At 37.5% G+C, this 22,676-nt stretch overlaps 1 protein-coding gene across 1 annotated transcript in view; it reads left to right on the top strand.

Moving 5' to 3' along the window:
- EDNRA (endothelin receptor type A) overlaps nt 1–21,252 on the top strand; it is a 33,407-nt gene extending 12,155 nt beyond the window's left edge. The window contains exons 3-8 of the mRNA XM_023926292.2: nt 5,185–5,312; nt 10,802–11,000; nt 15,225–15,377; nt 17,323–17,456; nt 17,859–17,967; nt 19,305–21,252. Of these exons, the coding sequence (XP_023782060.1) occupies nt 5,185–5,312; nt 10,802–11,000; nt 15,225–15,377; nt 17,323–17,456; nt 17,859–17,967; nt 19,305–19,445 (864 nt within the window). The 3' untranslated portion in view covers nt 19,446–21,252. The remainder of the gene's footprint in view (nt 1–5,184; nt 5,313–10,801; nt 11,001–15,224; nt 15,378–17,322; nt 17,457–17,858; nt 17,968–19,304) is intronic.
- The last annotated feature ends 1,424 nt before the right edge of the window (nt 21,253–22,676 follow it).

Below are 22,676 nucleotides of genomic sequence, written 5' to 3' on the forward strand. Positions count from 1 at the left end.
TGTGTTTTCTCTACCATGCCAGTGTTGTGAATCTAAGTATAAGGAAATAAACAAATGATCCCAAAGCTGGAAGAAGCTTAAATAATCATCTCATTATGTACTCAATACTGGCCTTATCCCCTGCACTATAAAAGCTACCCTCATTCTTAGTTTTCCTCTACTCTTTGTTTCCCTCTAGTCACTGTCCTTTCAAAATCTGAGGTCTTTCACTTCAGCAGGGGGAAGGAATACTTAGAGACAGCCTGTGTTCCTCTCCACCTTGACAGCTCTCCTTCTTTCCTACTAAGTGGTGGGGCACAGCTGAGTTGTGAAGCAAGAAATGGATGAGCTTTGTCCAGCAGTGCAATTCTCTCCTGTATATATGGGTTTTAAGAAGAAGGGAAAGGCTTGAAAACATGCAATGAATTCTTACCCTATGACATTTCATGAGGACAGAAGAGTCCTGTTTCAGTCACCACAACCAAAATACAGTGAGCCAAGGACTCAATACATCCTTATTCCTAACTAAGCAGTCTTACAGATCAGAGGTGAGACATTTCATTCAGAATCATCATCTTTTGTCACTTAATGCAGTCAACTCAGTAGTATAGAACTTCTTCTGTGCTAAGCCAGATATCACCTAGATTCCACCCAAAACTCAAGATACCTTGTCTGGCCCATACCTTGAAGCAGACAACGGCATATATAATTGTAGAACACAATTTAAGACAGAGCTTTATCAAGACAGCTCATAGAGGAAACTGGCCTTAAAAAATATAAAATGGAAAAAGAAAACCCAGAAAAACCAAATGTGCTGATGTAACAAAACCAAAAGAATTTCCCTTATCTTTCATTCTGGGCTATATGGCAAGGAAAGAAAATCACCCCAGACTACACTGGTTTTGTAATTCCTGTTCCACAGTTAGGAGATGTTGGTCACTTACACGCCTGGATCGTACCTATACAGACAGAATCTGTTGGCTTGGTCCCTTTCTCCATTACTGCACAAATATAACTTAAGTCACGGAATAAAGAAGATATTTCTATTTTTCCCGGAGACAGAAGAGAAGCTGACTTCCATGGTGGTGCCAGAGTTGTTCCAGCAGTGTCATGAAACAAGTAAATGGCATGAAACTCAGGAGAGTGTCCTGGATGGTGGCAGCATCAGGGACAAGCACCTCATGTAAAGAACACAGTTCAGTTTCTGGGAAGAACGTCTTGTGTGCCAGCACAACAATGGTCCCAAGTGGATATAAGCAGAGGCAGTCTCTAGAGCACTAGGATGAGATCAGAGCAGGAAAGAGCAGGTATGAAGCCTTTGCTGCCACCCTTAATGTCACATGGCAGAGAGAGGTGCATGCATCCTGACATGCACTTGTTGAGCTGAAGGAGTTTTAATAGAGCAGCTCACAGCCGGTTCATATTCAGCACTCAATCAAGTCCATCTATTTTGGGCTAAGCTCCAGGACCATCATCTGCCTGCAAACACACAGTATCAGCCTGGCATGAGATAGGATGATGTGGCTGGACTTGAGTGTGCTCTGGCCAGCACTCACGTGGTGGGTTTACAATATTCTCTCCTTCAGACTATATATAAATTGCTTGGGATGCACAGTGGGACTTGATGTTTTGTACATCAGCTACCATACCGAGGGGGGTTAGAAAATAGAAGCAACAGCAGAATAAAATCAATGGAGTGACATTTAAAAATCACTGCAAAGGAATGTTCTCAGTGCTGATGTTTTGTTTGTCTTCAGCTGCAGCTCAGGGCAGAGAGGCCATATAAAGCAGCAGAGAAGGGAGGATGCTCAAGGAAGCTGTGGCTGTCTGGTCACTTTGCTGAGTTTTTACAGAGCAGTCTTGATTTCTGATTTCAGTGCAGAAATACATGTTGACCACACTCTTTTCTCAGGAATTGCACCACAGTATGAAATACCCCTAAGTTCCAAACTGCACAAGGGGAAAGTGCGTTTCCTTTGCCATATGTCTTATTTTGGAACCTCAGGGATTTCATAAGTGGGTTTGCAAAAGCACAATCCACTTCCATAACTCATAGAGAACTGGGACACAAGTAGGAGCAATCAGTCTGATTTCTTCTGTCCTAGAGCCTTGAGAGAAAATGTAATTTTCTAGAATTTTATAATCATTTTGTTTGGATAATAAAATATGCAAAAGCATTCAAAGAGCAAAGCCAGTAGTTCCAGTTCTTGTATTGTACCTAAGTAAATCAGGATTAGTTAAATTAAATTTCTGGGCTCATTTTTTTTAATACAAAATAAATGTATTATTTCCTTCTGAAATTTCCATTCCATGCTAGGGCAGAACAGAGGGAAATGGACTAGTTTTTATGCAAAAATTAGTAAAACTAAAGACAGGATCATTTTTGCTGACTAAAAATATCTACAGAAGAAAAATATAAATGGCACCTGATCCAAAGGGAAGTAATGAATGCATAGCTGATGCAGAGTGATAATGGAGTACACCCCCAGAAATGATTGTAAAGTGAATCTTGAAATCAAAAAACCTTATTTCTGGTCCCAGGAATTTTGATTAAAATCCACTTGAAAAGGAAGTCTAATGATTTGGTACTGATATTACTTCAATTAGTGGAAAGTGTAAGAAACAAAAGGAATAAAATACTTTTAATCTCAAAAGAGGAGAGCTTCCTGGGGTGTGGGGTTGAAGCGTACATGCTGGAAGCATGATAAAGCTTCCCTGTCAGGAGTAATGAGTTAGTGAACCTTTTTCAAGTACAGCACTTTTCCTTTTGAAGCTAATATTTGCCTTGTAGTAACAGTTTTGCAGTCACTACAAAGTGCTTGTTCATTTCTACTGCTGGTGTAGCTCCAGCCACAGTCAGGGCACTGAAATGAATAGGTAGCTTTCAGTTGCCTTTTAAAGTGCCATCTGTAATGATAAATGGGTTTGGGGGCTCTGGTAGGCACAGCGGATACCAGAACTGAGACTTCTGCAGAAGTCTGTTAGAGCTGCTTTTCTGTGGCAGTGCCACTTATAATTTAGCCTTCCCAGTCTAAGAGCTACTCTGATTTTACTCAAGCTCAGCCAAGAGTTTGGAGCTGAAATTCCATGTGACTACAACATGGTTGAATTCCTATGGGTCCTAATCATCCCTTCATTTTTCAACTTTTTTTCTGATAAAAACTAAAACCTCATATGAGAGTTCTAGGCAAAATGCAGAATATGCTCTGCAAACATTTGTTACACTATTGCAAACCTATCTGGAAAAGAGCTCTGCTGGAGCTTTCAATGTATTTCAGTCTATAAATACAGACAGAATCAGAGGAATTAATCAAGAGCTTGCAGATCTAAACTTATCACCTTTGCTACTGAAGGTACTGACTGCAGTACCTTCCTAGTGACTACACCAATCCCAGCAATCCAATCCCTAGCCTTTTGAGAAAAGGGGATTTCCTTTCTTCAAATGTGACTAACCTGAACTGGGGTACCATAGCAAAGGTGTTTGCACATGTAAGTTTTACCCACAGTTTCCACCCAGTTGGCTGAAAGCTGTGAGTTGCTAAAACCTGTCCTGAAATACAAATAATCAGGTGACAACATTAATACAGTTTTAGAGAGGCACAGGCAATTTGGAGCGCATAGCTGCTTCCAGCATTTTTGAGGTATCATTTGGGGGACAAAATCACAACTAATTCACCATTGTGATGAATGACAATAAAATAGAGGGGGTGAAAAAAATCCACAGCAGGAGTATGAGAAGATTAATTTCTTCTTAGGCAGAATTTTGTGATAAACATCCATACACCACAGCAAAGTTCTCTTAAAAACTCATGCTATGAAAAAACTGAAATGTAACACCTACCTTAACTGAGATAAAGACAGATGTGAATTTGAACTTCCCACAGTTAACTTTTGTATTGCTAAACGAAGTGATTATTAGCATGCTTCAATTTAACACTAATTTAAATAGAAATAAAATGTTTACTTTCAGTATTACAGTGCTGAGTTAAAACCAGAATTTGTTTTTCTAATTCTACAGCTAGAATACACCCACTTTTACCAGGTTAATGTGTTTTAGGACTAAGCTTCTACTGAAAAATATTTCTAGTCCTTGTGGTTGCAAAGCTAACTCTCAAAACATGAACATCCTACCACTGAGAAAGTCTCAGCAGCAGAGACTTAGAGAAGAACAACAAAATGGTAATGCATGAGTGAGAAGGTTTAGTGACTTTGTTTTTCAATAGCACTATTCATGAGGGCTGAAATATCCCACTTGAGTTAAAATAGCTAAGTTAGGGCTTAGTACTTTGTATGTACTTAATAATTTTTCATTTATTACACTTACACTGAATGTAATCTGCCATTTTACTGTCAGCACAAGTAAAGGCTGATCTTCTGTGACCCTGCAGCCAGTTGTAGATTTGATTATTCTGAATAATTTCATGTCCTGTATTTTGTGTGTATTCATGCTATCAGAGCTCAGTTCAAAGACATTTTCAAAGCTTTAACAATTATAGCTAGAAATATTACTTTTTATATGCTAATTCTTCACAACTGTGCACATGAATCATTGTACTAATATTTATTATGTAAATGCCTCCTTGGAAAAACTGCTCTAAACCTCAGTCAGTCACATCTTTCCAGAGGATCCCTTTCTGCTGCCTTGAAGCACTGCCCACATGTTTGCACGGTTGTCCTTTAAAATGTAATATGGAACAAATTATGTATGCACAGTGTTTTCTTCACACTCCTCAGAGCCTGGCACTGAATATTGCCATGAGTTACACAATAGTACATTTACAATGACAAGAATCTACTTGCGTGCAGCATCAAGATTTGGCTCTGAGCTATTTCATTATGAGCCCAGAGTTACGTTTTGACTGCCTGGTTCTGGGCATGCCAATTGCAACCATTTATGACAGGCTTGAGTTAAATTTTCATTATTTAGTACTGCTGGTAGATTCACAATAATAAAGAAAAAAAACTTCTTTACAATGCAATTTGCTCTTGCAAGAACACAAAGTCAAGACTTCAGTGTAAACTTTCAACTTCTGTGCTTCCACAGTAGCAGTTTTTTCCCAGATTCACTCAGGAATAAGGATATGTTTGAGGTGTGAAGAATTCAAGGTTACAATGGCTGTGTCTAAGACAAGAAATAACTACAATTGTGATGTACTTGTCAGGTTAATATTTAAATATTCTGATTATTTTGTATCTTCTCTTTAGCTCCTCGCTCAAAAGTGGCCTTTTGGAAATACAGAATTTGGACAGTTTCTTTGCAAATTCCTTCCCTTTATCCAGAAGGCATCAGTGGGAATCACAGTCCTTAACCTGTGTGCCCTTAGTGTGGACAGGTACAGTATGTTTTACTCTCTTGGCACTGTTCTTGCACATGCAGATTTCCTAAATCTGGGAGCACAAAGCATGGTTTTCTTAGCAGGCAGACTAAAATATAGATATAACTTAGATTCTGGTCTTTAATATTCTGGCTAATGCCAAGCATCACATTTGTGGCTCAAAGTATAATATTAAGTCCTTGGACTAATGAACTTTACATGCTTTTTAAAGGTATTTAAAAGCTCTAGTAAAGAATTATTTCAGCTTCTTTTACCAGACAAAAATGTATCGAGGTTTGACTCAGTATTCAGATTTCTTTCTTTCATATGAACTCATCTTTGTTTTGTATTTGAACAAGAGCATAATCTTTAGGCTTAAAAATCAGTTTTTCAGCCCACTGCCTATGGACAATAAACAAGGGTTTATTCTGATAACTTTCAGAACTAACAGAGCCCTACTGAAAAACATGTTGGAACTTGCTCTGATAGTTTGAAAATTAATGCCTCTGCTGTTTTTTCTTAATACATAAAATGCAATAGCAGATGAAAACTTGACTTCTGTAAAAGTCGGTTTTATGTCTTGAGTTACTTCATTGTGTTCTACTCCAAAACACCACTACCTCTAAGTACAGAAAATACTGTTAAATAAAATGCACTGTGTATTAGTACAGGGATGTAAAGAAGCTTTAAAATTAATTTTGGTTTGGTTTTACAGAAAAAGTTAATGTACAAGGTTTGCTTGTATTACTTAAATAAAGTAATACAGGTAACTGTTCTACTTCCATTTTTTGAGTCAGAGAACTACAAAAAGAATCACATTTCTCAAACAATATCTACCTACCATTAAATAAAATCCCATGGACCACTCTAAGGAATAAAACATAGATCAAGCACATGAAACAGACAGTTTGCTAGATAAATTCTGACAATCGCAGTTTCGCTAGATGAAGTTCCACTGTTATAGACATTTTTATAAATTGGAACTAACTCAGCTGAAGCTACCTTTTTGTAGATGCAGCCATACTTTTACAAGGATTGATTTGCTAATCCTCACAACAACCAAATGCTGTTTCCATTTGACTACAAAGTCTGGTTTGGGATCAGACTCAGACTATTTAATTTCCTCCCTTAGCTTAGACACTTTGCCAAGAACATATTCTTTATCATCTGTTGCTACTCTAGTAAGTGGTTGCAGAGGATGTGTGCTAGAAAACAGATGTATAGAGCCAGGTTCTGATATTGGCTAACAAGAACTGAATCTTGGTTCAATCACCATGAAAGCTCAGAGAACCTTCAGTAAGTTTGGTTGGACAGTGGAAGTTTGGCACCTTAACACAAAATTCCACATTAACTAATGGTTGCTTTCTAGAATGGAAAATGAGTAAATATGAAAGAGTGTGCTGTCACAGCTGGACTGTTTCTGGTCTATAGGTTATTTAATTCTTATTTTAAAACAGCTCCTGAAAGCTATCTTGTTTATAATTTTTTTGGGTCTGTAAATATTGCATTCCATGATACAAAAAAGATGTAGTCAACTGGTAGAGTGAATACAGAGCTTCATGTTTTTAATCATTGTTGACTCTCTGTCCCTGTTGCAGACTACAGCCTTAAGTTAGAACAGGATTCTTTTTTTTTGCTATCAGGACAGTTCCCTGTGCTAACTACATCCCATAGTGAAACTCCCCTCATTACTACTACCCTGGAGTGGCTTGCCCTGACAGCGTATTAAGGTTAAAGTGTGTGTGCCCAAGGGGAACAATGGCCACTCACATGTGTGGAAAGGGTTTTAAGAGGCTGACAGAAAGCCTGGGAGGAAGCTGACTTCGAAGTTGCCTCAGATGCCCCTAAGGCATTTTTAAACTCCAGGTCACAATGGTGACGATAGTGTGACTCTTTTTCTAAACAGTGCCTGAGTGTGACTAAGAGGAAGGATATTTCCCTGCCTGGATTTTTACTCTTGCTTACATGTTGAGCATAATGCATTTGATGAAGAAATGGGTTGAAGAAGAAAAGTTAAGATATGGGTCTCGTTTCACGTGTATACACCCTCTTCTTGATTCCTTTCTATAGCACATTGCATAGAACAGTAATCCTAAAGTAGATATTTTTATCTGGACCAGCTCTCATACACTCAGTAAGTGTATGAGACAAGTTGAGATTTTGCCACTGAAACAAAACTCTAAGAGCTTTATGGTATTAAGATATTTGCATAAAATGAAGAACAGCTGTGGTTGCTAACAATGAAGCAGAACAGTTCGGTATCAGCAACAGTGGGGACATTTAGGAACTGTCCTGGCACCCATCTTGATAGCCACTGCTTCATACCTGCTTGATTTTGTCCTTTACGTTTCCTGCATTGCTTTTCACTCTTACTAAGGGCTGATGATAGTCGCAGGACAGACACTGTTATATTACAGGGCCATCTGAACATCAATTTTTTTAATTAACACCTAATTCCCTAATTAACACCTAATTTCTAATCTAAGTTAAAAGGAATAGGGGAACAAAAGCACTCACTGGTGTTATCAGATCCAGACAAGGTGTCCTTCTGAAAGAAATGCTTTAAGCATGTTATAACTGGATAGGAGTACAAAATATTTAATTGTGTGCATGTATACAAGGGGACAGCACATGCATGAGCAGTTGGAAATGAAAATGGGAGAGAGAAGAGGAGCCACAACATCAAATAGAGAGCACAAAGTGATCTGGGGAAAAAAGTGAACACTTCAGACAAGATTAGAGACAAGAGGAAAATAAACCGAATAAAAGGAAAGTTAGGCAAATCTCATACAGATTTTAGAATAAGGAGTTAAATGCAATGCATTATGTATGTATTTTATATCAGCTCTCTGGCAGATATCCTATGTTTTCCAAGTATGAGGGAAACAAACCCTGCAGTACTTTGTCACTCTTAATTTTGGAAGATTTGTGGCTAGACAGAAGTCCTGTATATTACATAACCCACAGAACACCCACCTTAAAAATGATTACTACTAAAATTATTATTACAGCCACTATTTTTCAAATCACTCCTACAGCAGTGAGTAAAGAAACCGAGTAATTGCAGATTAATACACATTCAGAAAATTCTGATCTAATTACTGAGCTTCTTATGTTTTAGCTGAAAATATTCAGAAAATTATTCATCTAAAAATTCCTTATTTGAGAGTTATTTGAATTGTAAATGGGGAAAAAAAATCAGTAAAATGCATACAGGACCCAAATCCTTACTTTCTGCAAAACATCTCTTGTGCAAAACAGATGTTTTTGTTCAAAAGAATAGGTATAAAAATGAAAGAAAGGAAATAACTGGATTTGCAGTTTGCAACCCATTGGTTTCAGAGGTATCACAAAACAAATTTTACATTTGATACTTGAAAAATATATACAGTGAAATATACAGTGTACAAGACCCTGTTTGCTAAGAGCATCAGTTATTCAAGGATGGGGTTGTACCTTGTGCAGCTGACAGAAATGATTGTAAAATTGCCAGTCTGTAGAAAGTAAACTTTGAACTGATTGTTAAGTTTCCAAAGTTCACAAATAATTGAGCATTTGTGTGAAAGGCTAAGTTTCTATGAATATTCCATTTGGCAATGAAAGCCAGAATTTGATATTTGGCAAAATGAAATATGACAGGATGACAAATTATTTAAAATTAAATTTGGTTTTTAATATGAATATTTGTTAGAAGATATGATTCTGGATATTTCTTTCTTAATTCTCCCATGATAGTTTTGTTTCGATGGTCTCAAAATTCTAATCTCAGAGACCTCTTCCCCATCAGTGAACCATTGCCTCCCTCCTTTTTCACATTCTTGCAAGATAAGGATGTCTTTAGATGATATTTTTATTTTTAATGTGCAATTCCAAGTTGTAGTTTGCTTTATTATGCTCTAAGTATTTATACACACATTTCTGTAGAAATGATGCTCTGAGAGCCTGTGTGCAGTACACCTGTGCTATGCTGTGCATGACACTGCTGTAGATATCAAGGCAAAGCTTTCCAGTCTGTTTCCTGCAGGGGTGATGAAGGCATGCCAGGCCCTGACACCTTCCAGTGATGCTGGATAACAATGCTTGCTGAATTTTTTGTGAGGGGCTTTAGCCTGGGTTTGCACTCAGGTATTGTCATTCCCCTTACACTGGGGCTACAGGGGATGGAATTCCCTAGTCTTTCATCTAGTTAATAAGCACACCTCCAAACTAAAAAGGGGTTGCAATACAAGAAATCAGAATAAATGCTTTGTGTGTGAATCCAATGTCACTGTATCAGCTAAAGGAGGACTGAGAAAGCCTTTTAATAACTAAATTTTCCTGATCTCTGTAGCCTAGGTCCTGTAGCCCTCTTTTTCCCGTTGGAAGCTCTTCATTCCTTCCATCTTTGTTGGACTTGAAGATCTCAAAGGTCTTTTCCAGCCTAGTTCATTCTGTGATTCTGTGATCTCAAAAATTCAAAATCCAGTATTTCTCTTCTTAATCTGATACTTTTCTGAGCAGACAAACAACCTTTCTTGACGTTTTTTATCCTCAACTAAAGAAGACTATTTCATCAGTGGATGCCATGATATATCCATGCAGCACAGTCACTCCAAATGGGAAGGTGCTATTATTTTAGGGAAGTAAAATAAGCAGTTCAGAAGCTGTTGCATCATTAATGACAGAGAAATCTCTAGAATGAATTTCAGGTTATTACAAGGTCAAAAAATAATATTGGTTCTTTCTACTGATTCTGTCTTTGCTAAATTGTTGGAAATGCTAAGTAGTTTACTGCAGTCATTGTAGGACAAGAGTTAAATCTACTACTGAAAATTTAATTTATGGACTGGATTGTACTCTGTATTCTATGCCTATCAGCCTTCTCTGAAAAATTTTACAGCCTTCTGACCAGAGCTGACAGTGATTGAGGTCTCAAAGCTAATAAATTTCTAGAAGCTCATTGAAAACTGAGAGACAAGTAGAGGGGAAAGATCCTCTCAGTTCATTAAACTGTATAAACACAACAAATGCATTTTCACTTCATCAGGAGTATTTTCCCAGTCTTTCATTGCCTGGAAGCTGACAGCTTCACTTTGGATAGCACTGCTGCTACAGCTGAGGTAGCTGAAGGAGATGGATGTTTTGTGTCTGTTAGAATGGCTGTGTGCCTGGAAGCTTTTTTTCCTCTGTTGTGGCAGTTATTTAGTGAAAGATACAGTCTGTCCTCACAAGCATTGCCTACTTGAATTAGAAATCACTAGTCCATCGGTCCACCTAGCAGAATTCCACACAATCCCACACCCAAGTGGGACAGGAGCAGTCGCCTCTCTGCTCTCCACTCTTTGATGTGCCCTATTTTGTCCTAGGTAAGTTGACAGCTGGCAGAGGCCCTGGAATAGGCAAAAAAACCAAGTAATACAAATCTCAGATGTCAGCTTTAGGATTTTACTTGCCATATGACACTGACCGTGATTAAGTGATTGTTTTAAGGAAACTGCGGGCTGGAAACTAACGCCTGTCTCTTTCAGGTACAGAGCAGTGGCGTCCTGGAGCCGTGTTCAGGGGATTGGAATCCCAATGATCACTGCTATTGAAATTTTCTCCATTTGGCTTCTGTCCTTCATACTGGCCATCCCAGAAGCAATTGGCTTTGCTGTGGTACCTTTCAGATACAAGGATGCAAGTTATGTTACCTGCATGCTCAAACCTACAAACGATTTCATGTTGGTAAGTAACATCCTGTCTTCTCTTTTTTGGAACCCACAGTACATGGCCTAGACAATTAAGATACTGGATGATATCAGAGTTTATTCATCATTAAACTGAAAAATGTGTTCTAATGTGTATTGGTGCAAAGTTCACAGTGACTTGTCTCTGTTTTCAACCAGAGAGATTAAATGGGCCTTTACAGCATTTTCATTTTTTTGCTACTAAGGATTCTTACTACAGACATTTGCAATTCACACCTGCTTCAAGTACTATCAAGAGATGTATCAGGGTAGTCAGAGCCTTGAAAAGTTTTGAGTTTCAAAGTACAACACCTTGGAGCTTGTAAATGTCAAAACACATGTTTTACCATGATTAGTCATCTTTTTGTATGCAGTAGTCAGCTCTCCTGGCACATAAAGACAAGGGTGGGGCCACGCTACACGCATTAAAGTCAAATAAAAAATCATGCTTTAGTTTACAAGAATTCATGACTACAAAGCTGACAGACCCACACCTCCAGCTAGGTGCTTGTGCAGTGTTAGCTGCCATGAGATACAGCAGCTCAAGAGAGAGAGGAGTGCCTGAGACATGCCAGGCTGCTTTGGCATATATCCTACCACTCACCCTCTATGCTTCTGCAGATTAACAGCTGTCAATACCCACATCAACTTCTGCAAAGCAGCTCAGGTGAGAAGTCACTACAAAATCAATAGATTACTGCGTAAGGGTGTAGTGGCTTTCCACCTGGCCTTACAATGAGACAGTATCTTAATTTTTAAATTTCTGAATCCAGAGAAAGGCCAGGTACCATTCATTCAGTAATAAAAAGAAGGAGTAAGATTCTGATTTGTTGCAGAGAAAGCAGATAGCACCAGGTCCTAAGTCTTGAGAAAAACTCAGTATTTTTTTATGGACTAGAATTTTTCATAATAGAGTATAAGTTTCTCTTCTTTGAATGTCTAATGCTTCTCCTTTTATTGGACCATAACATAACATGGCCTAGAATTGGGAACAATAGGGTGAAGTGGAGCTAGGAATTTTAGAAAATAAGAAGTGTGGATAATTATTTTTTCAGAGGAACATCCCCAACTTTGGTAGGGTTACACAGACTATAGTGATGGCAAAAAGAGCATGAGATTGCAATACATGGCACGAAAAGATTTGTGCTAAAGTTATAATCTCATCTGAAAAGAATCCTAGCATATTTCCAGGAAACCTTCTCTGACAAGATTATAGTGATATGCACCAAGGCTAGTATGAATATTTGTCTGCAAGAAGTGTATTTCCTGGAAACTTCTGTCCAACAAGATTACAACGATGTGCACCAAAACCAGCATGAATATTTGTCTGCAAGAAGCGTATTCCAAGGGACCCCCAAAAAGCCTGAGAACATATAAAAAGCACCATGTGATAGTCACATTTTGTGAAACACAGCAGAGGGTGCTACAGAGAACCCCCCCTTCTCACCTGACGCTGTTTGCCCGGTACAGCATCAATCTGATATTTTCTAGTGGCTTTTACAATTGTATTTTGATAATAGAATAAATTCTTTTTGTTAATCAAATTGGATATTCATTTATAACAAGGTAATTGAAAGAGAAGACAAAAGGAATTCCCTAATGGAAATAATTAATTCAGGTAAAGACGGAATGGAATTTCCCAGAGCTTATTATATTTTTGTTTCTTAACTCCACAACCTATATGACTGTAGATACAGTAGTTACAAGACTGTGATTTATGAATTACACACTGCAGCAAAATTTCCCATCTCTACAAGCTGTTTTTCTCTTCAAATGTGCCTGGACAATCTTCACTTCCTCTCTCCCTAAGAAAAATAGTAGTTTTCCCTCTTCTCAAAAACATTACAGTTCAGGTCTTCCATAGGCATGCTAACTTTAATGATTACTGTTCTGGTCTTAATGTTACAAGTTGAATAGCTTGGTTTGTTTTCCTAGCAGGAAGTAGTATCTCTTACTTGCTCAGTATAATTCAAAAGTGCCAATCTCCCCACAGCAGCTTGATTTTTAAGGAAACAAACCAGAAGTTATGTCCAAGCTGAGAGTAAAATGTTGGATGTGTCAGCCAGAATGCAGAGCTTTGTGTTTCAATGTGTTGCAAGAAAATACAAACAAAATACAAATGAGATGAAAGTGGAAATAGTATTTTAACCTTAACTATAGTATTTACTACCACAAACACCACAATAAACAATTACTAAACTTCAGGAAGGGTTTATTATTAACTTTTGTTTTTAATAGGAGCTTTATTCATGTTTAAAACTATCTTTGAAAGATTTAAAAGATTCATGCAAGACCATGATTCCCAAGAGGCTGAGTGCACTAGGAAACTTGTTTAAAATGCACATTTCCTGTAGAAAACTGGTTCCATGTGGGCTTTCAAGACAAACAAAAGAATGTCTACTTCTCTTTAATCAACCCATTTTTGTGCTTTGATGTAAGCTTTGTGAAACTCAGATTCCTCAATTAATCATTTACAGACATTTTAGAGTAGGTTTTACAACTCCACAAGGCCAACTCCTCATTCAGCAGTGATGTATTGGTCAGGGCTGTGACACAGACCTTTGGTGTGTATTCTTGACCAACAGGCAATGCTCACGGAGGCTGGAACACTGGTAGGACACAAAGTTTTCCTTGTAAACATGGAGTGGATTCATGTAGTGCACATTTTGTTGCTGCCCAGCCAATGTGATTCTAGCCTGACTTGGAGGAATTTGCCGTGGAAAAGATAATTGTCTCCATGTACATGTAATCCTTGTCTCTGCAGAAGGAGCAGTAATTACATTTGCCCTCAGTACAAACTCCTCACATACAAGGCATATTGTTTTCAGGTTCTCTGCTGGCAAAAGCTCTGCTCCCAGAGGGGGAAATTCTGCCCCCAAGGAAAGTGCAGCTATGCAGGAGACTGTAGCCCCTCCTCAGGGAGGAGGTAATGAGGAGGAGGAAACAAGTTAATCAACACAACACAGTGTCCCAGAGTGAGGTGGGATTGTGGCCTAGAAACCAGCAGCATAATCTAAACTAGCAAATTCTGTATGCAGCTGTGTTGGGGCAGAGGGAAAAAAAATCAAAAGCATTAAATTTTTCTCAGTAAATCAACTTTCTAAAGTAACTGAAGTAGATTTTTAAAGTAACATTATTAAACACCAGTATATTAATTGTATCAACTTTTTTTCATCTTTCAAAGTTTAATGCTTTTTGGTTTTAAATGTAAACACGATGTCAAAAGTTTGACTTTTTGAAACAGGATTCATAACATCCTCAGGCATAAGAATTTTGACATTTGGTGTGGGAACTGTGATGTTACAAAAGCACATCCTCTAGGAACAAACAAGCTGGGGGAAAGAGTGACACATCCCTTTTATACTAATAACCTAGACACAGGAAGTATTTGAAATGCCATATTTCAGTGCATACTTTTGGCTGAACATAAAAATTAAAAACAAAGATACGGTATTTTCTAAAATCTGAAAACACAATCCTCTACAGAAAAGAGCTATTTTAAATGTTTTCTCAAATGTAATATTTTCCACAATACATAAATATATTCATTTACAAAACTGCTTACAATCACAGCTTATACTTAAAATTACACAGAGCGAAGTACTGCTATTCTATCAATACCTTAATGTCCTGTCACAACAGGCAAATGGTGGAAATGGCAGTCAAGGGGTTAAAAGTAATTGTACCACTGGAAGCCATCCCTAAGCTTTGCACATATCAGACAAACACTTACAAAGTGGCTCCTATCTGCACAGTACATAAGCAAACCAACTGCCAACCTTTTCACTGATAACAAAAGGTGATTAAACTTGCAAGACATCTTGAATTTTCCTTTTTTGGTATCAGGACAGAAGCTGTAGAGGTAAATGGCATTTCCTGAGACAGGCTTTTAGTAAGATTTGTTATCTCAGACTGACACTGTCTACATTTTGGCATGTCATTTTCATGCAGCTGTATTCCAGTTTTCACGAATGACTGTAAATGTTCAGAAAGTACAACCAAAAATATTAATTCCAACCCAAGACAGATTGCAACAAAGGTACAAGAAGGCAATCTATGTTTACACTGTCACAATTCCTATTTTGATATTGGTCAAAAAGAGATCAACAATAAGGAAACAGACTTACAGTGTACCAACCATCATGTTTTTCCAAGGCCTTTCTACTGTATTTTGCATTGAATCATAAGAAAATATCTGCTCTCTTCTTTTCCTTATCTACAGTTTTACAAAGATGCAAAGGACTGGTGGCTGTTTGGTTTCTATTTCTGCATGCCACTGGCATGTACTGCCATCTTTTATACACTAATGACTTGTGAAATGTTAAACAGAAGAAACAGCAACTTGAGAATTGCTCTCAGTGAACACCTGAAGCAGGTAAATATATTAGAAACACCAATTCTTGAAAATATTGTTCTTCTCTCTACGGGTTACATTAGAAATATTTCAAAGCATACTTGAATACAGTAAACTACCAAAGTAGAAAGTGAGTATGTGGGTTATTTATGATGTTAAGGCAGTCATTTAAACCTGGAACAAAAGACTAAATCATAGTATAACTAGGCATTGAAGACAGTATGCTCAGGAAACGAAACCTTTTCTTTCTTTTCTTATTTTGACAGTTGTGCCCTCTTTCTCTTCAACCTCAAATCACTAGTGCTAAATGCTTTGAAATTTAACTACAAAGATATGCCAAAATATGTTTCTTTTTCTGTATAAAGATATGACTCCATGGATCCTCCCTCCTTTTGGCACTCTTTGATATGTAATTGTAGTTTCATATAAAAAGCAATTGTAGAATAACCTGGTTTAGAAAAGAATGGATTTTGTATCTCAGGGTTATTGCACTGCTGCAGTACCACTGCTGTAGTTGCTTTGAAAAGAGCAACAGGAGAGCAGAACAAACAAATGATCACAGAACAAAGTTGCTCACGGAGCCGTCAGGTCTCTTTGCTGGTTTGGCAGCGCTGGCTGATGTTTAATGCTTAACTGAAATTTTAAAAACAATCTGGAGCTTTTCCCCAGTGTTAACATCAGCCCTTCAAGTTCCACCCTTTTAAATTCCATGTTCACAGCTGTGAATTCCTAAAGCAGTCCTCTCTGCATCAGAGCAAGTTCCTCCTCTGCTGGTTCATTCCAGATCAGGGCTGAGTGGAAAAACCTTCCCTTGTGCAGATTCTCCACTTCTTACCCTCATCAGGCCCTAGGACTGCAACACAGTGTGTCCTAGGGCCACACACAGGCTACTCCACCCTTTAGAACTAGAATGGTATGTACTAGGAGGTGGGGGAATCCACCCTTTCCCATCCTAAAATGCACTGCCCACCAAGCTTTTTAGACTGGCTGCTGCAGGATGTCTTTATGCCACGATTTACAACTGCTTGTCTTTTTAACTCTCACCTTTTTCCTTCCCTCCCTCCCTCCCTCCCTCCCTTCCTCCCTTCCTTCCTTCCTTCCTTCCTTTCCTTCCCTTCCTTCCTTCCTTCCCTTCCTTCCCTTCCTTGCCTGCCTGCCTGCCTGCCTTCCTGCCTGTCTGCCTTCCTGCCTTCCTGCCTGCCTTCCTGCCTCCCTGCCTCCCTCCCTGCCTCCCTCCCAACATTAATGTCTTAACAGAATTCTTTTCATATTTTGATAAAAGTTGCTATAACAAAAAAGAGGAAACTATAATAGTCATATTCAAAACTTAACAAGACTGTAATCACTTATTTGACCTCAAGTTCTTTCATGGCAGAGCCTTGCAGTGCTTGTCACTGTTACACTACATTGGAATCCTTAATTCTTCATATGCTTCTCTTTATCAAATCCATGCCTACCAAACACCACTGGTATTTGTTGTCAAAAATCCACTGAAACATCTGTAACTCTCTAGAGCCACATAAAATACCCATTAAAGTGCAATTATTTCTTAAGTGTTACAAGATTAAGCTGTAATAATGACATTTCTAAAATGTTTGTAGAGGAACTATTTACCTGAGAATATCAAAATCTCATAGTAAGGATCACATAGCAAAATCAAGATACTGGGCAGTATCCCTTTACAGAACCAGATATCAGAGAGACTCCTACAATATTCTAGCAACACAAATACTTGTGTGCCCAGCTGCTGCAGCCTCAGTGATGAGCAGGTTCTGTTGAGGATGGCCAGGATCAAGAACGTGACAAACCCCATAAGAAAGAGTAGTACATCAGTCTGGGAAGCTTCACTTTGGGAATTCTTTCATAATTTACCTATATTACTGACTTTGCTGTCATCATTACTAGCTACAATCACCTGCTAGTATGAATTTGGCATTCAGTATGTACTCTTATCTCCTTTATCTAGCGCCGAGAAGTTGCCAAGACAGTTTTCTGTTTAGTTGTGATTTTTGCTCTTTGCTGGTTCCCTCTCCATCTGAGCCGGATTTTGAAGAAAATGGTATACAATGAAAAAGACCCCAGCAGATGTGAACTGCTCAGGTACTTCATTTTCTATGCCAATAGTTTGTACTGAAAAAATATAATGCTGCATGCTTAGAATTTCTATGAGGAATGTCACTGTGCAATGCAACTGTGATGTTTATTAATTTTAAGCTGCAGCCACTTTCAGCAGTTTCAGTTTTAATGGGGAAGCATAATCTTAACAAATGTTGTCTATCATTATCAATCACTTTGCTTTGGATTTTTTTTTAATATCTGTGAGACCTTTTTTTAATTTATTTTATTTTTTTAATATCTGTGAGGTTACTATAGACATGGCATGGTACGAGATTAGATTGAGGGAGCTAGGTAAGAGAGAATCGTGTGACAGAAGAGCCTGTAACCACATGGATGCTTCTGTAGCATATGAACAGTTTAAATGTTTTTCTTCCTCTTCCCCAGTTTCTTGCTGCCCTTGGATTACATCAGCATTAACCTGGCAACCATGAACTCTTGCATAAACCCCATAGCTCTGTATTTTGTGAGCAAGAAGTTTAAAAACTGTTTCCAGGTAAGATTCTCTTGGTAAGGTTTTATATCCAGTTAACTAACTGTATTGAACCTATTGTATTGCTTGTTACCTATTTTAACAGCTGGGAGAAGAGACATGCAAAGGAATGAAAGAATATGCATTATCTGGTTTAGCAGCTAGCAGTTCACATAGCATATGTACCAACCTGAAAGTGAAACTATCCACTTTATCTGAAATACTAAACCAGTAAATTAGTTTGACATAGTCTTCATATGTGTAAACTGAGATAGACATGCTCTTGTAAAAAACTGCACATGACATGCACATGAAACAGAATTTGGTTGATAACAATTTTCCACTCTTGATGACACCAAGCTGCCTCTATTAAACAATCTCATTAATAACTAAAATTTTCAGGCTTGAATACCAAATCAGGTACCTGAATTGACTTTGGCATGAAATATGCATTATGTCTCTACCTGAATTTTCTAGTTCCTACACATGCAAACGTATTTTAAGGCTAAAATAATTTCTTTGTGACAATGTGCCTCTGCAAGTCCCTGTCCACCTATTAAAGGCAACACAGGGAGCAAAAAAATGAAAGTAAAGAAAATAATGAAATGGAAAACTGAAATAGCTTTATCTGCAATGAAAAACAAAGGATGATAGGACTGTACCCCTAAACTTTAAGTCTGAGAATAGGCCAAATGCAAACTACTGAGAAAAATGTAAAGAATTATTAGACAAAAGGAATACCTGTTTGTCCGTAGCCTGCTCAGATTTACAAACTATTTTAAGGGAGCATTTTCACCTGATAAGTATGAAGTCAGCTTCTATTCCTAACTGTGCAAAATGTTACACCTCAGTATGTTCACTGAACCTTTTCTGAAACAATATTGTCTTTTTTCTGAGATGTGAGAAGAGACCTAAGTCATGGCCTGAGGAATTTTTCTTCTTTTCTTTTCCACATGCTGATCCTTAAGTTTGTCAAGTACAATGATAAAGAGAGGGAAAAAAACAAACAACACAGCACCTAATAATATGTATTGAATTCTGTCAGTTCTCAATCTACTTACCTTAGTTGTACAAATTTCCCTTTTCATACAGTGGAAGACTTTTTTCTGAATAAGAGGCACAAGCTGGGCCTAATTTGCTGCATTTGTGATGTTCAATCACAAGAATCCTTTATGTCCTAGGATAAAAATTTCCCTGAATATAGCTAGCACTCCCTTCAGCTAGAATTATCTGTCATTTCTGAATGAAAAATATGGCTAGCAAACTGCACAGAACTGAGAGATTTGTCTTAACTTTTTATTTATTTATTTATTTACTTACTTACTTACTTATTTACTTATTAATTTTTTATTCATTTTCAGTCATGTCTTTGCTGTTGCTGCTCCCAGTCTAAGAGTTTGGTGACTTCAGTGCCCATGAATGGAACAAGCATTCAATGGAAAAACCAAGAACTAAATAATCACAACACAGACCGAAGCAGCCATAAAGACAGCATAAACTGAAAATTAAGGACTCTCACACCATTTCAGAATGAAACAGGAAAAGAAAGTCACTACAAAGCTATTACAACAGGAAGCCCAGTGACTGTTCCATTAAGAATTGAGACATGTGCACCATTGTACCTAATTCTAGAGGTGACTGAGTAGATGGAGTGAGTGTAACTGTGATGTTCTGTGAACTGAGATCCACTGGATGGTAATTCTGCCTCTGTAAAGGATATTGATGTGTCATTATGACACAAAAAAACTGGCTTGAACTACACAGGTGGTTTTGCTGTTCTGAAGCAGGCAGGAACTGTCCAGTGTACTGGTACAATGCAATCTTTTTACCTGATTTAAGGTCACCTAGAATTAATCACTCTGGAACTTTTGAGAAGATATCAAAATGGAATCTATCTGTGACTATATTTTCTCTCTGCCCATTTGTCTTTTAAGTTCTATTTCTGTGGTGGATAAAGTCCACACACCAGTTTGTTTTGCATGTTGTTGTTGTTGCTGTTTTTCAGGTTTGTGTTGGAAAATGTTTTGGTCCACACCAGCATTTTACTTACTTATGTTACAATGGATCAGAACATTAGCTGGGCAATTCTTATTTGTAGCACTTCAGTATTCAAATATAGGAAGAGATCATTTAAACAGCATCAACATTTGGCACTTAAGCACAGATTAATACCAAAAAAAAAAAAAAGAGGTATTAATAATACAGTACTATACTGTGTTATTTATTCTAATGCTCTGTACAAAATAAACATAATCTGTATCAGCAAAAAGAATGGAAGATGCTCGGAGATGGGCACTTTACAATGTGTTTCTATTAATCTGACATGTTAATTCTTAAACTGTATGAACCATTTAATCTATTTAGACTATAGCTGCATTAAATCTAAGTTGAAATGAGGGTAGTGGAGCATAGTGAAACATTATTAAAGCTGTCCACAGCTTTCTAAGAAAATGGTAATTATCAGAGCAGCTATGCACTCTATTTTCACTTGTGAACATGAAGTTATAGTCAGAGTGAATGTAGAAATGTGGAAGTCCATAACAGATGTGCAGAAGGATATTTTGTGCCTTATTTCTTACAGAATATTTCTCTGTCTTACACAACACTCAAAGATTTTAATGGGGTTTAGTAGGTTATCAGCATTGTTAACCATTCAAATGCTATTAACAATATATAGAAACTATTGCTTGCATATATGTAAACTGATGATTTCCTTATTTTTTCCATCCATTAAGACTACATGGCAAGAGATTCCTGGTTTGCCTATAAAAAATTTTAATAGGTAGCCTTTCATTAAATAGTGGAACTCAATAGTGTGGTGTCATATATAATATGTCTCATGCACAAATCTGTTAGGCAATTTATAGCATCTTTTGTGCTAGGCTAAGAAGCAGTAATCAAAATTCCACAAATTTTTAAACATCCATTTCATTTCCAGTGAAAGATGTAATCCTGCATAGTTTTATTTAAGAGGTCAAAATGCTACTGCCTACAGTGACTTCTGCTGCACAAGTTTCCCCAATGTTTACATTCACACAAATCTTCTGAAGTATATTTAAAAAAAAGGTTCTTTAAATTGGTTTGTGTATTTTTTGTGTGCTTATGTCTCTGTGATATATATGCGTGTATAAATACATATAAATCTATGTTCATATGTTATAAACGTAAATACAGTCCTCTGACAGTGCTCTGTGGTAGTGCCTAAGAGCATGGTATGGAATGAGACAGCTGAATTTTAAAGTAAAACATTTCATCCTCAAACTGTATCAGAAATCATAGTAAATGAGTGACAATGCTCTCCTTTGAGAAGACTGAGTTACTGAGTCTCTTTGCATCCTGAAATCTTTCATGCTGCTTTGACTGAACATATCGAGGAGATGATAAAGGTAAACAGAAAAAAGTCATGAAGAATGGATTTAAGTTTTAAAATCTTCCTTCTGTATTTCAAGGCATGAGAAAGCTTTGTGTGCATTACCCTTTCCTGCTATTTATCTGGTGGCTAGATGAACCAAAGAATTCATACCCCTGCAAACCAGAAATATGATTGCTGAGAGACAATATTTCTACCTATCTACAAAAAACAGTGGGCAATAGAGACAATCTAGGTCAGTTTAGAGTTCTTAGCTTCTACCCAAAAGCCCCATCTACCTGCAAAAGTTTCAGACTGTGAAATGGGTCATTTTTACACTTTACAAGCACTGATGCAAACCACGAGTCATGAAAATTTAAAATTTTTCTTTTCAGCACTGAGATTTCTAAATCTATTGCCTTCAACCCAAGAGCTGGCTCTTATGTGGCAGAGATACATGAACCTGCATACACAAAGCATCCTTTAAAGCACTTCAACCTAGATGGAAAGACTATCTTCCTACTACTCATAATGCTGACTGACCTTAGCAGCAGCATTAAAAAATACAAAACTTTTTAACTAATGAAAAGAAGAGGGTAAATTATCTAACAGAAGTGAGAGGTACTTTTTGGAATACCTTCAGAATTTTTTTGGTGAGCTTACTTAGGGATCAGAGCCTGCAAAAACTAACTGGTGACCCTCATGCCATTTCTCCAGCCTGTGGAAAGACAGAGAAAGTTTAAATAACAGTGACAAGTGAAGTCCTGGGATACATATACTGTTATACTATATATACTGTTTTTTGCCATGTTTGTCTTTTTGTATTTTTACTGGTGGCTGCTGCTCCCAGTCACAATCCAATTGTAAGAACAAAGGGTGCTGTGATGTGACAGCTGCAATCAGGGAGGGGTAAATGCTTCTGAAAAACTTCCCAAGATATTTTTTTAATTCTCTCCCCTTCTTCCCACTGAGAATGGCAAATATTGCTCCTGGTACAGTATCTACTCTCAGTTCTGAGAAAACTTTCTTTCAAAAAGAACCAACAAAAGTACTCCACAATTCTGGTGTCACACAGAATCTGCTTCCTCTTTTACATCAGTTCAACTTTCCACAAGTATCCTTCCATTCTCTCCCTATTTTATAGGCATTTTTTAATACTGCTGTTTGCATTCAACTCAACTGAATCAAGCCTAGTTTTCCTCTGAAGATAACAGGGTCTATTCCACAAGTTTCAGATTAACTTCATAAACTTTGTGTCTGTTCATCATAATCAAAATCTATTTAACTGTCACATTCCTCTTTTTTGTGAACTTCCGAAGTCCAAACTTCTGCCAGACCATTCAGTGTAAAATTTCACTGACAGTCTCACTTCTTAACTCAGTTT

Source organism: Cyanistes caeruleus, chromosome 5 (genome assembly GCF_971803275.1).
Source record: "Cyanistes caeruleus chromosome 5, bCyaCae1.hap1.1, whole genome shotgun sequence".
Classification (NCBI taxonomy): Eukaryota; Metazoa; Chordata; class Aves; order Passeriformes; family Paridae; genus Cyanistes; species Cyanistes caeruleus.